This window comes from Nothobranchius furzeri, chromosome 14, assembly GCF_043380555.1.
Source record: "Nothobranchius furzeri strain GRZ-AD chromosome 14, NfurGRZ-RIMD1, whole genome shotgun sequence".
In the NCBI taxonomy this organism is placed as follows: domain Eukaryota; kingdom Metazoa; phylum Chordata; class Actinopteri; order Cyprinodontiformes; family Nothobranchiidae; genus Nothobranchius; species Nothobranchius furzeri.
In genome coordinates, this window is record NC_091754.1 from 37,646,432 (window position 1) to 37,664,929 (window position 18,498).

The following is an 18,498-nucleotide window of genomic DNA, read 5'->3' on the forward strand; positions in this document are numbered from 1 at the left end:
GGTCCAACGATCAACCATAAACTGATGAATGAATAATTTAGGACAAATGAATCTGCTTTGTCTGGGTTGGCCATGATGTTGGCAGGCAAATGTAAAACTAACACACACACACACCATTGTGACACACTAACAGAAGTGAAGCTGGATCTTTCTAACTAAAATCTGACATCAGTTGGAGTGTTGTCTCAGCTGCAAGTTCAGACCCCCAGCAGCACTCCTGTCTGCCTTTGTACAGCGAGCTTCATAATGCAGCATTTTAGCAGCTAAAGTAGTGACATTCAGACCCAATTAGCTGATCCATCTACATAAAGAGCTCCTTTCAAAACTTAGCCTGCCTCCGCTGAAGCTCACCTCCCTTCCGATCCTCCTGATCTGAACCCCTTCAGACCACTGCGGCTTCCATTAATAGGACAGCAGCTGAAGGAGGAAGTGTTGTTTGTGAAAAATACCTTGGTGCATCACACACACGCACGCACGCATGCACGCACACACACACACACACACACACACACACACACACACACACACACACACACACACGCACGTACACACACACACACGCACGTACACACACACACACACACCAGCTCTTTTCCATGATTTCATCCATTATTACTAACAAAACCTTGTTGTTTCTCTGCCCAGCTGCTGAGAATTGAATCCGTTTTGGCATGAGGCTGCAACATAAAATGTAGAAAAGTGACTCCCTTTTTATTGGATGCTCTGTAGTAAACTCACCTTAGATTAGATAAAAATGAACAAATTCAAGGCAGCTTTATTCATATTCAATGTGCTTTCCAGGGACAAGGTCAGCTATGACATAAAACATTAAAATCAACGTGACAATATAAAACAGCAGGTTTTGATAGAGTCTAAGCAGGTGTGTAACAGCTGCAGCTTAGACATCTCATGGGGCTTAAAGGAGATGTACAGTTGGATGTCATCTGCATAAAGATGGTAGGAGATTCCTTTGAAGGAGCTCAGGATGTGCTGAAGAGGAAGCAGATAGAGGAGGAAGAGCAGAGGCCCCAGCACAGAACCTTGTGGGACACCATGGGTAAGGGAGGTGGTGGAGGACCTAAACTTGGAGACGGTCAAAGAAAAGGAGCGCTCAGAAAGATAAGAGGAGAACCACTCCAGAGCAGATCCTGATAGGCCTACCCAGTCTCTCAGCCTCTCCAGTAGCAGGTGATGGTCAACAGTGTCAAAGGCTGCAGTCAGGTCCAGCAGGACCAGAACAGAACAGTCCCCTGCATCACTGTGAGTCAGAAGGTCATTAGAGACCCTAAGAAGAGCTGTTTCAGTAGAATGAGCTCTATGAAAACCTGCCTGGAAGCTATCATAGATGTTATGTTCATCAAGAGCAGCTGTGAGTTGTTTAGCCACAACCTTTTTCAAGATCTTGGAGATGAATGGAAGATTAGAGATGGGTCTGAAGCTGCTATGGAGAGAGGGGTCAAGACTCGTTTTTTTAAGAAGCGGGTGGATTACAGCGTTCTTAAAGTAAGCAGGGACCTGACCAGAAACCAGAGAAGCATTATTTATAGAGAGCACGCTGGGACCGATGGACTGAAAAGCACTTTTAAACAAAGATGGGGGTAAGATGTCGAGGGGGCATGCAGAGGTCTTCATAGAGTTAAGTAGTTTGGTTAACTCAGGCAAAGAAACAGGAGCAAAGCTATCTAGGATGATGGGCCTGGTTGGAGTCGGGAGAGGCAGCGATAAGGCTGAAGGAGAGATGCTAGATCTAACCTTATTGACTTTGTCCACAAAGAAAGACAGAAAGTTCTCACAGTCTGCAACAGAGTGGATGGAGGCTGTAGGAGAGGCAGGAGAGACGATGCTACTGATTGTGTTAAACAGCACCTTGGGGTTCCCTTTGCTCCGGGACACCAGGTTGGAAAAACAGACAACTCTGGCATCTCTGACTGCAGAGTTAAAGGATGTCAGAAGATCCTTTAGGTGCAGCAGCTGGACGTGGAGATGGGTTTTCTTCCACAAGCGCTCAATTTTTCTGCATTGGCACTTCAGTCTGCGAAGGCTGTCATTAAACCAGGGAGTAGGGTTCACTGTAGGAACTGATCTGGTTCTGACAGGACAGATGTTGTCCAGAATGGAGAGGCAGTGCTCGTTAAACTGAGAAGTTAAGGAATCTGGGACATTATCAAAAGAACAGGGTGGATAAAAAGCAGCAGAAAATTTTCTAGCTGTGCTCTCATTAAGAAAACGAGAACTAACCATACGGCGAGCAGGAGGTGGGGACACAGAAACGGACAAGTTAAAGAAAATGCAATGGTGATCTGAAACATAAACGTCCTCAGGACAAACACTGTCAGCATTTAGACTCAGGGTAAAAACAAGGTCTAGAGTGTGTCCCCTGGGGTGTGTGGGGCCAGAAACATGCTGGGTAAAGCCAAAGGTGTCCATGAGGCTGGAGAAATTCATGGCAAAGAGATCGGAGGGATCATCAACATGGATGTTAAAGTCGTCAACAATCACCAGTCTGGACAGCTTCACAGTGGAGGATAGAAAGTCACTAAACTCCTGAAGGAAAGAACTGTGTGGACCAGGTGGACGATAGACCACACCACAGTAGAACGGGTCCTTACGCCCGACTTTAATCAGCTGCTGATTTTTCAGGATTCCCTGAAAATGTCTGAGAGCTGGCAAAACTGCTCATATAATAATTACCTTCAGATAAGGAAAATAGGTTGCTCAAAGGTGGGGAGGACTGACAGAGAAAAAAATACCATGCACCCCTACTATGCTCCCTGCGGGGTACCGCGATGGCTTGCAGTAATTTACATCCCAAAACACTAAAGCAGAAACTCAGGCAGTAACAAACTCAGCAGAAATGGCACGTAGCATCCGGCACATGCACTTCAATCACAACTGCTCAGAGGTATGGAGGAGATTCTAGGAATGGAGAGTGCATTGAGTCCTTGAAGGTTCCACGGTCTCACCCAGATCACCTGCGGATCAACCGAGTGCAACCCTGTTCCAAGAGGGAGGATTTCAAAGCGTCTGTCAGCATTCATTCTGTGGGAGTTTTGGATTATTCAGCCTCTGAGGCTATTTGGGCGCCAGGTTCAGATAAAGATGATTGTTTTGGGACAGCCTAGTGATAGGTTTTTCTTTCTACCTTTAGTCTTTGCTGGTTTCAAGGTCATCCAAACAGCCTAATGAAGGGGTTTGATTCCCTTCATACCATTACTGTATTTCTCCATGATGGTATCCATTTTGCATACCAATAGAAGAATCACAGCCAAATTAGTGTCCTAAGCATCCTGCTTGCAATTCATCTCAAGTAACGTCTGAGTCAGTGTTAAAAACACGGCAACAACATTCTTTGAGCTCAGGAAAAAACCTAATCACCCCAACAGCTCCATTATTTCCAAAATACTATATAACCACCTGCTCCAATCAGCAGAAATCCAGTTCTCATAAATCCAAAAATCTATAAGTCTTCTGAAACCACCACCAAAAGCAGAAAAAGACACGCTCCTTCCAGGAATCAAAAAGGTATCCAACTAGGTGCATTCCTTCCAGACACAAGGTAGCCCCCTACACCATTCTTCATGTAGGAAAAATAATTAGAGGAGAAAAAAGTGTCTGCACTCTCCAAGAAGGAGAAAAAACTGTGAGAACTGGTGCACTGCTACCAAAATGTAACCAAGTTTTAGATAAAAGCATAAAACCCAGATCATAAGCACATATAAAATAATCTACTTGAAATGACTTGTTAAGAGATATATCATTTATTAAAGCCCATTTCATAGAAATAGAGTGGGAGCAATGTGCTCAATGTGCCCGACAAGGAAGTGTTATCAGGTTTCTTGGATTATTTGAGTGAACAGGCACTTTCCTTATTTTAGATATCATCACAGGGATAGGGAAAACGAACATTTCATTAGATCCACATTTGTCCTGAAAATACTCACGAGTAACATCTTCCTTGAAATCTGGACTCAGCACATATCAAACAGGAAATTGAGGACTGTTCAGTGATGTCTGGGGTACCAGCGGATGAGGAGATTGACATCACTGAGACACAGGATTGAGGAGGGGTCAAGGAGTGAATTGTGGGGGATGTGGAGGTGGGTGGCAACAGGATGGATCAGTGGTCCTATTAACCACCCTGACAGCAGTCCAAAAGAGGGCATCCTCTAGCTCTTCCAGAGGAGTAGTTAGTAAAAGAGAGGGAGTGTCCGTCAAGCTTTCTAAAGATTGTAAGACTGAGGGAGGTTCATGAAAAAATGTCCTCAGTCATAACACTCCAGACTTGTTCAGGTGGATCCCATCCGGCCTGAAGAAGTGTCTGTGATCCCAAAAGAAGTTGAAATGATCAAAGAAGTGAACTTTCTCTTTGTTGCATATAGCTTATAGCTAGCTGTTCAGTGCAAACAACCTGCTGAATATTTCATCACCATTTCTGACCAGCAGTCACGGGCCACTGATGTGCACACCTTGGTTTTCAGGGAGCTGGGTATTTCAATGGAGCATGCCTCATCATCTCTGACTGTCTTTTCTCAATGTCATTTGCACCAACATGAATTATGAGTTGTTATTGTTATGAGTTGAGTCTTTATAATTTCATTCATGTTCTATAACCATATTTGGTTAAATGAACCGTGTGTTTAAATCCAAAGTGTTTTAATAATGTGTCCTATAGGTAACATTAATGAATGATGAGGGGCAGCAGTAGCTCAATAGGTTGAGCGGGTTGTCCAGTAATCGGAAGGTTGCAGGTTCGATCCCGGCTCCAGACAGAATTCTGCTGTTGTGTCCTTGGGCAAAGCACTTAACCCTTAAGCCTGCTGGTGGTGGTCAGAGGGACCGGTGGCGCCTGTGCTCGGCAGCCTCGCCTCTGTCAGTGCACCCCAGGGCAGCTGTGGCTACACCGTAGCTCATCGCGATCAGTGTGTGAATGTGTGTGAATGGATGAATGATACACTGTAGTGTAAAGCGCTTTGGAGTCCTTACTCTGAGAGGCGCTATACAAGTGCGACTCATTTATCATGATTATACATTTTTTCTGTAGTGATTTTTTCAGATCTCAAGTTACACCAGATTAGTAATTGTTAATTCCAATAATGTTGACTTGTGAGTTTATTCACACCTCATAATATTATTATTATTTATTTATATTTTTGCTTCACACTAAGAAAACACCACTAAGTATCTAGGTGTAGGAGAGATGCCTGAGGTATTGTGGCAACACCTTTGAACTTGTCAAATTCAGATTTTTCTAAATTTGTAAACTAATCTTTAGATTATAATTAGATTGTAATGTAATAAAAATAGAGCTCACTTCCTGAACTGGAGTTCTTAGCCAGCTTACTCGGTTAGACCTACCGGGTGAGCAAAGCACTTGGGACCATCCTCTCTTCTGAGCTCAAGGTCAAAGCCGCTCTGCAATGCTTGCGAGTGTATGATAAATGATAAATGACCCGCAGTTGTATAGCGCCTCTCAGAGTGAGAACTCCAAAGCACTTTACACCAGAGTGTATCATTCATCCATTCGCACATCAGACACTACAACACCTCAGACGTGGACCGTCTAACTAGCAGACCCTGGTAGCATCTTATGGCCGGTGATAACTGAGTTCAAAGGGAGCTGCGACTCTCTGATTCCAGGAGCCACTTCATCTGGTGACATCACCACTCTGTCTGCCTTCCCTCCAGACTGCTCAAGAGCTGCGTCACACGAGGGTATCGTAGACCTGCACACTGCTGTGAGATGACTTTCTGGATAATCTATAGCGTGTTAAACCATACAGTCAGACTGATTTCACAACCCAGACATCACAAGATCTCTCAGACGGTTTTGCTACAAACATCATTTCATTCATTGTGTTATCGTGTTCAACCATCATTCACCATAATTAGTTCTGTGTCATTATTAGCTTAGAAATATAAAACTAAATTCATTTTTTAGTATACTATATTCTTACTGTGTGAATTAATATGAAGTGTGTGTTCCCTGAATAGTCATCGAACCTAAGGTAATATTAAATCAAATATTCAAAGACCAATCAGGTTGATCATTTATATTTATGTGGAACATCACATCTCATTGGTCTTATTGATCATTTAACAAATATGTAGCAACATCCATCATGCTGCATCAGAGTAAAACTAATATTTTAGTAGAGCTGAAGTGGAAACATAGAATTTCCACCTTAAGTCAAGTAAACAAAGATTACACCATGTAAACATCTTTAGTGAGACTCAAACAGATCAGCTGATGCTGACAATGAGACAACCTATATATATATATATATATATATATATATATATATATATATATATATATATATATATATATATATATAGTCATTTGGCAGACATTTTAATCCAAAGCAACTTACAATGTATAACCTATAGGGCATGTTGTGATCTGTGGGGGAAACCGGAGTACCCGGAGGAAACCCACGCATTCATGGGGAGAACACGCAACTCCACGCAGAAAGGCCGCAGCCGAGTTTTGAACCTGCAACCTTCGTGCTGCGAGGCAACAGTGCTAACCACTGCACCACCATGCAGCCCACCTTCATCAGGTGGAGAACATGCAGACCCAATAAAGAACCAGCGAGCAGGGATGGAACCTTCGGGCAAAACAAATCTCATCTTTACGGAACTAGAGGAGAACGTCAAAGCCCCTCCCCTTTTAACTAAAGTGCTCCATAAAACCAGAACTTTGTTATGAAGGCAGTGTTTTAGTCGTTCATGTGTGTGTGAGTTCCGTCCATCTAGTGACAGTGATCATCACCGATACAGCTTCTCTGGCACGTTGCTCACCTGAACGTAGAGGTTTTTGCCAACTCTGTGCATCCGGATCCGATGAAGACGGCCGTCTGCCAGGTTCCCGAGAGCGGGACCGAACACGTCTGGACTCCGGTCTGTCTGAAGGTGATACCAGATCTGAAGACTCCCTGAAGAAACAGAATTTAAAAATAAAGAAGGGTGATGCAGAAGTCGGCACATTTTTGCAGAAATCATTAACACCTCCTTATTACAACTCCTCATCATGCTTAGTGTTAATTTGGAAATCACAGATCTGCAGCTAGAAAAACTAGACATTCTTTTTTTTCTGTTTTATTTATTCACAGCCAGATTGGACCCAAATATCCCTGCTCTCTTCTCCAAATGTTCTGTCAGGCCTTTGTTTTTCTGTGAGCTCTTATCTCTAAGAGAATTCTCCCTACGGGTTTGGAGGCTGTGCTGCCTTTGGGGCTTTGGCTCTTTCTCCAACGTGGAAACATCCAGGAAGTTTCATCTGTCCAAAACCACCACCTTTGTTTGCAATACGACGTGTGCCCATTCTGACTAGTGGTGAACAGGTGGACCAGCATCCAGTCCCGTGACGTTGTTCTCTGAGACATGCAGCCTGAAGGATACATGCCTAGTTTCACACACAGCCTGAAGGAAGAGAGGCAGATTTCTACACCTCGTCTCACTTTTACTCAAACTTTGTGCCTCTAACTTATAAATAAACCGCAACATCAGAGTTCCTTCAGTTAGTTTTGAGAGTTTACAAATATTTCTCTCATAGCTCCGCGAGTCGATATGGGCTCACAAACACACACGCACACACACACACACATACACACGCGCACATGCACGCACGCACGCACACACACACACAGCTGCTGCCAGATCAAAGAGTCAGAAAGCTATGCATTGTCAAGTGGAGCTGGGTCAATATTACAATTCCCAGAGTGTAAGTGAAGGGCTTTGTGTGGTGATTCATCTCAGATACGGAGTGCTCCACCAGATGAAGGTCACGGTGGATAAAGTGTCTCCTTTGCCCTTCACAGTTTACACAGAGCTGAGGGACACGGAACACACAAGAGTGGATTAGCACTCGGGCTAAAAACTGCACAAAGGTGCTACACGTGTCACTCAATATGGAGCCGTGGAGTGTGGCTACAGCTTAAACAGTGGCAGCTTAATGCTTCCGGGGCTGTCATATGTCAGAGGCTGGAAACGCCGAGACACAGTGCTGACAGACTAACAGGCATCGCAAATACCACAACCCTCCTTTAACTTTGTCAGCAGTGTGACAGCTTGTTCATGGCCACCCTGGATTTTATTTAGTTCTGCTGCAGCATTCATCTGATCATCATCATGGATGAGTTTAATCTACACGTGTGTATTCATGCACATTTCAATAAGAACATAACCCATTCAAATCCCAACTGGTTCAAAATAATTATTTGTTAATTTTAGGAAACTATATGTCCTAAAGTGTGATGGATAGAAGAGAAGATGTATTTATAGCCTTGTTTTGGTTTTTGTCCGTTTCCGTGTTAACCGGAGCTCAGAGAGATTACGACTGCATTCCTCAGCTTTAAGTGGATTCTACTTTCCCCCACCATCTTTCTCCGCCTCTCAGTGAACTCTGCGAGTTTAAAGTGGACCAATTCACAGTCAAGGAAGCAATCTCCTGAGTAATTACGCAGGATCGTTTGGTAACCATGGCAACACATTTGTCTCATTCGGAGAGTAAAGGTATTTTCCCAGATACCGTAGTCGGGGAGCAGAAAGGCTCTGTCTAATAAAAGAAAACAGGTATTGTGTGGTTAGTGTGCGCTCTTGCGCTGGAGCATGGGCGACTGAAGTGAGACAAACAAGCTGTGGAGAAGCAGCTTGTTCCTGAGACGTCAGACACACACCTGCAGCTCTGCTTAGTCCAAAGCTCAGGTACATGTCACCTGAGTGTCTCACTCCACCCACATCTGTTTGGGTTCATCATCAGAGCAGCAGCAGAGCCTCACTTTGTCCTTTGTCGATGGAAGAGGACAGGTTTGGTTGTTCATCGCGAAGAACTTCTCGAGTCATACAACGAAGCTGTAGAAAATACCAGGTCTTCTTTCTTCAGCAACCTCATATGCCAAAATAAGAATAATCCTAAGGTTTTGTTTGACACCATCTCCAGCATCGTGTCTTCTCCTCCGCAGCAGGCTCAGCTATCTTCAGCTGATGATTGTAACATATTTCTCCACTTTGTTTGCAAACAAGGTGCTGAATCTGAGATCCAGCATTCCACCAGCTCCCCCATCAGCGAGGAGGCCCCTCAGTGCTCCGAGTCTTTCACCTCCTTCTCCCCAGTTACACTAAATGACTTAACCTCAATAACCAGTCAGCTGAAGCTCTCATCATGCTCATCAGATATCTTAACTCCCTCTGTTTTAGTCGGGTCCCTTGCCTTTATCAGTCCATCTCTGTTGACTATGATCAACAGCTCACTGAGCCAAGGCTGTGTTCCATCTTACTTTAAAAATGCAGTAGTGACTCCTCTCTTAAAGAAACCCAACCTTGACGCCAGCTCCACCAGTAACTTCAGGCCCATTTCTAAACTACCTTTCATCAGTAAAGTACTTGAGAAGGTTGTTGAAACCCAACTCAGATCCTGATTTTCTAAGTCAAAGATCTCTGACCCCTTCCAATCTGGCTTTCTGAAGCAGCACTCAACCAAGACTGCTCTAGTAAGGGTGCAAAATGACCTCCTGATGGCTGCTGATGCAGGGAAATGCTCTGTCATGGTCCTGCTAGACCTCAGTGCAGCTTTTGACACTGTAGACTACAATGTTCTACTAAACAGGTTAAATGCCCTGGCTGGGATTTCAGGTTCTGCTCTAGACTGTCTCTCTTCCTATCTCACCAACAGAACATTCGCAGTGAAGTCAGAAACCTTTTCATCAGACACTGCCTCTCTAACCTGCGGGGTCCCACAAGGTTCAGTTCTAGGGCCTCTACTATTCACGTTCTATATTCTTCCCCTAGCTGGCATCATTCAGTCTTTCCCAGACATCTCCTACCACATCTACGCTGATGATATTCAGCTCTATATGTCCTTCATGCCACACCAGTTGGACAGGCTGGCCACCCTTGTACTCTGCCTGACCCAGATCAGTAACTGGCTGTCCAGCAACTTTCTTGTCCTCAGTGCTAACAAGACAGAGACCCTGATCACTGCACCCCCGGAACTTAGCCAAAAATCGAGCAGGAAATTGTCTCCTTTTGCCCAACAGCCAAGTCCAACATTAGAAACCTGGGAGTTATTTTTGATCCAGTTTTAAGTTTAGACTCACACATCAAAACCATCTCCCACTCCTGTTTCTTTCACCTGAGAAACATCTCAAAAGTCCGTAAACTGGTTTCAACTGCAGATCTGGAAATAATCATCCATGCCTTTGTGTCATCACGCTTAGACTACTGTAACGCTCTTTTTACTGGTCTCAGCAAAACCTCCCTCTCACGCCTTCAAGCCATCCAAAATGCAGCAGCCAGACTCCTAACCAAATCCAGCAGACAAACTCACATCACTCCAGTATTACAGTCCCTCCACTGGCTCCCGGTAGAATTTAGAGTTCAATTTAAAGTAGGGCTGGGACTTGATTAAAAAAATGTATCTAATTAATTACAGGCTTTGTAATTAATTAATCTAAATTTATGCATTTTTATAATTCAGGAAAATGTGCTCTCAAAGCAAAACTTTTAATTAAAATTATGAGACAGAGAATCAAACATTAGACATGGTTATTGCAACATGCAACAAGACATGGAGAGCAAGAAGCTAGTACCTCCTCGTTGAACACCATTGTGTTTACCTGTTAGTATCAATAAACAGAGTTAAATAGCGGCAAAATAAAATCTGCCGGCATGGCTAACACACGGAGATGCTGTAGGCTGCACAAATTGACAAAATAAGGACAGTAATGTAAATTTTGCAGGTTAAAACACACCAAAGGCAGCCATGTTAACAGCCATGTAAATTCTAGTGGATCACCCACCCACACAGTTTAATGACAGACAAAGTTACAGCTTTTTTCGATTGCTAAAACTCAAAAAGCAAAAATGAGGCACAATTTTCACAACCTCTACTTCTGTTCCCAATCACTTGACTCAATTTATCACTACTTAAGATTTCCTTATCATATTAGAACTCTGATTTTCCTCCTTTACACTCTGATGTCAATTTCACATTACCTTGCTGTCAAAACACACACACAATTTTCAGGTTTACACACACTTTCCACATGAATTCTCAAAGCTTCAATCAACAACACACAAATATTCAAATCTCTAAACTTTCAGGTCTGGCGAGCAATTTGCAATCAGGGACTGCAGCATAAAAGCAAGTTTCCACAAGGCTACCCAGGTGTACGAGTGGTTTCAGGACCACCCACGGTTTTCCATTTTATACCTTCCACCTTATTCCCCCTTCCTCAATCCCACTGAGGAGTTTTTCTCAGCCTGGAGGTGGAAGGTGTACGAAAGGAATTCACAGAGCCAGGTCCCACTGCTTCAAGCCATGGAGGAGGCTTGTAGAGATGTGGCCTTTGAGGCCTTTCAGGGCTTCATGAGGCACTCGAGGTGGTACTTCCAGAGCTGTTTGGACCAGGAGGACATCGCCTGTGATGTTGATGAGGTCCTCTGGTCAGGCAGAGACTGGCAGCATGATGCCCCATGATTATGCTGGGGGGAGGACAATAGAAATAGAATGTTTTGTCTCAAAATTTGTGGTGGTGGTGGGGGGGGGTAACTGTGACAATCAAATGTTTTGTCTCAAAATGTGTGTGTGTGTGTGTGTGTGTGGGGGGGGGGGGGATAAGTGTAAAAATAAAATGTATTGTCTCAAAATTTGTGTGATGTCTAGTGTTTGTCTCAGAGAAAAGTGGGCCCTGTCATACATTCAGTGTGTAATTCATTGTGTTCCCTTTCGACAATTGTGTTTTCAGTTTTGCTCTTCAGTGTTCTTTCCATGCTTGGTAGTGTTCACCCAAAGGCTACTTGTGTTCAAGCAATGAATGGTATGTGTGTGTCATGTGAAAATGTGGCTGTGTTTACCAAATGAAAAAACGTGTTCCATTTTGGGAACGTGTTACGATATGTGATGGCAGGGTTTTGTTGCAAAGGGAAGCCACGGTTTAGGAATTTGTGTGTTATGTTTGGGGTTTTGTGTGTGCAGTTTTGAAAGAAACGTACAGTTTTGAAAAACGCGTTTTAGCAATTGAAAAAAACTTTAAATACCTGCCCCACATGTCCAGACACCACGTTCAGACACAAAAAAGTTAAAGCCATCTAACCATTTCTTTGCTTTTATTATATAATTATGCACGGCTGCGGGGCGCGAGTAGCTGGGTAGGAACTGACCGACCGAGCAAAGGCAGCAACAACGAGAACTGTTGCAGTTCAGTTGTGAGAAATAAAAGTGTGTGAAACTGACAATGCCAGCGTGGTATGTAGTTCTGTGCGTGACTTGTGGTAATGGTCTTGTTACAATAAGTACACAAAATGTGTTGTGTAATTGGAGCGGGCAGTCGCTAATATAATTGATTTGAGTTTCTGTTTACGTTGATCATCAGAATATACGGAGCACCCGTTAATCTAATCCTTCAGCTTTAACCTGAAAAACATAGACGAGCTCCGGTTACACCTTTGTTGCTTCAGCTCTGTAGTCCAGGTGGACAGTTGTGAGGAGCATATCCCCCAGGTCATCCCACAGCTCGCTAGCTGTTTCAAAGGAACCTGGAAGCAGTGGCGGCTCCAGAAATGTTTTTCTGCAGGTGCTATGAAGGAGCCAGTCTTTTTATTGAGGGTGCTATGAAGGAAGTGGTCATGCGTACCTATTGTTCTCTAAAACACCTTCAACACTAGCAGATACACATGCGTGCACAACACCTCAACATCACCTGAAACAATCATTAATATACATCGTAAACATATGAACAATCACTGACTTGTCCACACAGAAAACCATCTGTAGTGTTGCAAGGTTAGCTAACGTTAGCATTAGCATTTCCAGCGGCAAAACCCTGCTGCGGCGGTTGAGGGTTGACTCTCTTCATCCAGATCCGTAGGTTTTTGTGGGTCTGAGATCACTTCCAAACATTCATTCATGTCTGACTGAACCCGTGGAAATGTGGGCAACAAAAACTGATCCACTTTACCACTAGCTCTACCTTTCACTCGTTCTCAGGTGGAAATGAGGTCAAAGTTTAACATCAATTTCCTGTTTTGGTTTAAGATTTTACTATCCATATGCTAATTTACTGATTATTTTTGTTTTGTATGTTAAATATGATCACATCCACACGTTAAATTAAAATTAAATTGTAAAAAAAAATCTAATATTTACATGGGGGTGTTATATATCCAGGGGTAGCTATAGCGCCCCCTAGCGCCCCCCTGGTGCCGCCACTGCCTGGAAGCGTGCTAAGCACTGTTAACTTTGAGATGTTTCTTTTTTGGTTCTTCTGCACAAAGATATGTTAGATAATCTAAATACCTAAATCCTTAGCTTCTATTTTATTAGTTTTATTTGTGGCGATACAGGATAACAGCTAGTGATGGGATTTAGTCCTCCAGCATTGTGTGTGTTCTGGATGTGTGCAGTTACCCGGATGTAAACAATAGCTTTCAAGGGGTCTAGAGGTCAGAAAATTAGTTAGCGTTACTTATGCTGACCTGAAGTGGAGTTTTAGTCATGATTCTGCTCAGTTTTATAAACGAAGCCCCAGAACATTAAAACACACTCCTACCTCAGAACCACTTGTAGTTACATCTGCTTTAGTTCTGCACAAAGTTACTGGTGTGTACAATTAAGACACGCCTACAGAAACCTGCACGTGAGCCTCCAGATCATCTGCAAGTCGTGCATAACCATCCTGTTAGTCCTGTGAGAATGATACAGGTGGGCAGGCTGAACAAATGTCAACTAAAGCAGAAAACCTAGAGCTACAAGACTTTTTCTCACCAGCAAAAGTGTTATTTGGACAACAGCACTGGGATGTGTTATTAACATCATTTATTTTCTATAATTATCCCAGGACTGCCTCAAAATCCCTCCTGGAAATAAAGAAGATTGTGTTTTCGCACAGGAACAAAAGCATCCAGCAGCAGAGTGCTGCAGTAATCAGTTAATAACAAAAAGCAGAAAACCAGCAGCCTTTGTGACTTTCCTCCACATGCTCCTGTGTTTTAGGCAGATGGAGATGACAAGCTGTGGTAAACTCTGTTTGAAATATTGATTCAGTGTTTGATGCTCTGAACAGCCAGCCATCGTGATTCCTTCCACAAAAAAAAAAAAAAAAAAAGATTCAACAAGATGAATCAGCTGGAAAATAACTCATGAGGAGCTGACGACGATGAGCTACAAAACAAGCCTTTTACAGCTGGTGTATTTACTATGTGTTTACATGTTTCAGAGAATTTTTAACACGAATGCATTTGTCCTTCATTCTCCTGCAGCTTTTCATGAGGCTGCCACCCTTAAACCCACGTTTCCCATCATTTCTGTCCACGTTTGCTCCGTATTTTGTACTCCTTAAGTGCATATTCGGGTGAATAAGCGTTCATATTTTCAGACTTTTTCTGTGAAGTGTTTTTCAATCTGTTCTGAGTCTGCTGCTAAATATCTTTACTTTTTATCGAGGCAACGGCGGTGCTAATGACAAATTTACAGGAAGCAGCGTCCTGACCCCGTCACCCTCTGTGAGCCTGTCAGAGCACTGGCGCTGACACGTAATCGCGTTGCGTGTCTCCGCACCGACGCAGATGGACAAGTGTAAGCAGCCACGAACGAAACTCAGCAGCAAGGTAAAAAACCTTTTCTGTGTTTTAAAAAAAGAACCAACAATGCAGTTAGAAAAGTGACACAGTAAGAACATACCAAAGATGTTTGGAGAAGTTAGTCGGACCAGTGAACAAGAGCCAAACCTGTAATAGATCTCAAGGCTTCAGGATAAACCGGATCCAGGTCATGTGGGTCAATAGCAGAGCAAACCAACTGTTCGTCTCAAAAGACGTTACGTATGAAATGAACTCAGTTTCAGTGTTCTTTCTTACCAACTCTGGAATATGAAACAAAACAGGTTCTAGCTCCTTTCTCGAGCCAGACCCTTACGCTGGATCACACTGTGCGATTTCTGGCCGTCGTTGCCAAATCCCTCGTCCTGAGCAGAATCGTGACAAGAAACGGTCAACATCAGGGTGATGTGCATATATGTGCACCATGCTGTGAACGGACAGTGTGACCACCTTTGCAACACCGTTTTGATCAAATCGGCCTCAAAAAGTCTTCAAGCACTGCTTGAAACTCATGACTCCTGTCTGCAACCGACCAATCAAAACACACCTTTGGGACTCCGCCTCTTTGAGCTTCGGTTTCAGTTTATGTTTAAAATGCGGATTATAAACTACACACTAGTTTTTATTTCTGTTAACAGCCCAAGCTAAACAGGAGTTATCGCGTCTCGTCTCGTCTCGTCTTCCTCCGCTTATCCGGGTCCGGGTCGCGGGGGCAGCATCCCAACTAGGGAGCTCCAGGCCGTCCTCTCCCCGGCCTTGTCCACCAGCTCCTCCGGCAGGACCCCAAGGCGTTCCCGGACCAGATTGGAGATGTAACCTCTCCAACGTGTCCTGGGTCGACCCGGGGGCCTTCTGCCGGCAAGACATGCCCGAAACACCTCCCCGGGGAGGCGTCCAGGAGGCATCCTGACCAGATGCCCAAACCACCTCAACTGGCTCATTTCGATCCGGAGGAGCAGCGGTTCTACTTCGAGTCCCTCCCGAATGTCCGAGCTCCTCACCCTATCTCTAAGGCTGAGCCCGGCCACCCTACGGAGGAAACTCATTTCGGCCGCTTGTATCCGCGATCTCGTTCTTTCGGTCATTACCCAAAGCTCATGACCATAGGTGAGGATTGGGACGTAGAACGACCGGTAAATCGAGAGCCTGGCTTTCTGGCTCAGCTCCCTCTTCCCCACGACAGATCGGCTCAGCGTCCGCATCACTGCAGACGCCGAACCAATCCGCCTGTCGATCTCCCGATCCCTCCTACCCTCACTCGTGAACAAGACCCCGAGATACTTAAACTCCTCCACTTGAGGTAGGACCTCTCCCCCGACCCGGAGGTGGCAAGCCACCCTTTTCCGGTCGGGAACCATGGTCTCCGATTTGGAGGTGCTGATCCTCATCCCAGCCGCTTCACATTCGGCCGCGAACCTACCCAGCAAGAGCTGAAGGTCAGAGCTGGATGAAGCTAGGAGGACCACATCATCCGCAAAAAGCAGAGACGAGATTCTCCTGCCACCAAACTCGACACACTCCACACCACGGCTGCGTCTAGAAATTCTGTCCATAAAAGTGATGAACAGAACCGGTGACAAAGGGCAGCCCTGGCGGAGTCCAACCCTCACTGGGAACAGGTACGACTTACTACCGGCTATGCAGACCAAACTCACGCTCCTCTGGTAAAGGGACTGAATGGCCCTTAACAGAAAGCCACCCACCCCATACTCCTGGAGCGTCCCCCACAGGGTGCCCCTGGGGACACGGTCATAAGCCTTCTCCAAATCCACAAAGCACATGTGGATTGGTCGGGCAAACTCCCATGCCCCCTCCATCACCCTTGCAAGGGTATAGAGCTGGTCCACAGTTCCACGGCCAGGACGAAAACCACATTGCTCCTCCTCTATCTGAGATTCAACTATCGATCGGACCCTCCTCTCCAGTACCTTGGAGTAGACCTTTCCAGGGAGGCTGAGGAGTGTGATCCCCCTATAGTTGGAACACACCCTCAGGTCACCCTTCTTAAAGATGGGGACCACCACCCCGGTCTGCCACTCCCTAGGAACTGCCCCCGATGACCACGCAATGTTGTAGAGACGTGTCAACCATGACAGCCCTACAACATCCATAGCCTTGAGATACCCAGGACGAACCTCATCCGCCCCCGGGGCTCCGCCGCTGTGTAGTTGTTTGACTACCTCAGCAACTTCTGCCCCCGAGATCGGACAGTCCATCCCCAGGCCTCCCAGCTCTGGTTCCTCCTCGGAATGCGCATTGGTGGGATTGAGGAGCTCCTCAAAGTATTCCTTCCACCGTCCGACTATAGCCTCAGTTGACGTCAGCAGCTCCCCATCCCCACTGTAAACAGTGTGAGCGAGTTGCTGCCTTCCTCTCCTGAGGCGCCGGACAGTTTGCCAGAACCTCTTTGGAGCCGATCGATAGTCTTTCTCCATGGCCTCACCAAACTCCTCCCACGCCCGAGATTTTGCCTCGGCAACTGCCACTGCTGCACCCCGCTTGGCTATCCGGTACCTGTCTGCTGCCTCCGGAGACCCACTGACCAGCCACGCCCTGTAGGCCTCCTTCTTCAGCTTGACGGCTCCCCGAACCTCTGGTGTCCACCAGCGGGTACGGGGGTTGCCACCACGACTGGCACCGGCCACCTTACGACCACAGCTAGCAACAGCCGCCTTGACAATCGCAGAGTGGAACAAGGCCCACTCGGACTCAATGTCCCCCACTGCTCTCGGGACGTGGTCAAAGCTCTGCCGGAGGTGGGAGTTGAAGACCGTCTTGACAGGTTCTTCTGCCAGGCGTTCCCAGCAGACCCTCACTATGCGTTTGGGTCTGCCAGGTCTACGCGGCATGTTCCCTTGCCATCTGATCCAACTCACCACCAGGTGGTGATCAGTTGACAGCTCCGCCCCTCTCTTCACTCGGGTGTCCAAAACATACGGCCGCAGGTCAGATAATACGACTACAAAATCTATCATCGACCTGTGACCTAGGCTGCCCTGGTACCGAGTGTACCGGTGGGCATCCTTATGTTCGAACATGGTGTTCGTTATGGCCAAACTGCGGCTTGCACAGAAGTCCAATAACAAAACACCGCTCGAGTTCAGATTAGGTGGGCCGTTCCTCCCAATCACACCCCTCCAGGTCAAGCTGTCATTGCCCACGTGAGCATTGAAGTCCCCCAGCAGGACAATGGAGTCCCCTGATGGAGCACTATCTAGCACTCGTCCCAGGGACTCCAAAAAGGGTGGGTACTCTGAACTGATATTTGGCCCATAAGCACAAACAACAGTCAGGACCCGTTCCCCGACCCGAAGGCGCAAGGAAGCTACCCTCTTGTCCCCCGGGGTAAACCCCAACACACAGGCAGAGAGTCTCGGGGCTAACAAAAAGCCAACCCCAGCCCTCCGCCTCTCACCCGGAGCAACTCCAGCAAAGCAGAGTGTCCAACCCCTCTCCAGGTCTCGGGTTCCAGAGCCAATGCAATGTGTCGAGGTGAGTCCGACTATATCTAGCCGGTACCGCTCAACCTCTGCCACAAGCTCCGGCTCCTTCCCCGCCAGCGAGGTGACGTTCCATGTCCCAAAAACTAGTTTTCTTGTCCGGGGATTGGACCGCCAAGGCTCCCGCCTTGGTCTGCCACCCGATTCACATTGCACCGGACCCTTCATGTTCCTCCTGCGGGTGGTGGGTCCACAGTTGGACGAGCCCATGTATCCGGTTCGGGCTGGGCCCGGCCGGGCCCCATGGGCGAAAGCCCGGCCACCAGGCGCTCGCTCACGGGCCCCAACCCCAGGCCTGGCTCCAGAGTGGGACCCCGGTAACCCTCCGGGCCGGGTACTCCGACTCTTCGTTTTAACCGCCATGAAAGATCCTTCGAACCGTTCTTTGTCTCACCCTTCA

General features: G+C 46.1%; 1 protein-coding gene across 1 annotated transcript in view; it reads right to left on the reverse strand.

The window, feature by feature from the left end:
- Window positions 1-18,498, reverse strand: part of cntnap5a (contactin associated protein family member 5a) — a 165,578-nt gene that overhangs the window by 14,228 nt on the left and 132,852 nt on the right. The window contains exon 20 of the mRNA XM_015965714.3: window positions 6,802-6,935. Coding sequence (XP_015821200.1) covers window positions 6,802-6,935 — 134 coding nt within the window. The remainder of the gene's footprint in view (window positions 1-6,801; window positions 6,936-18,498) is intronic.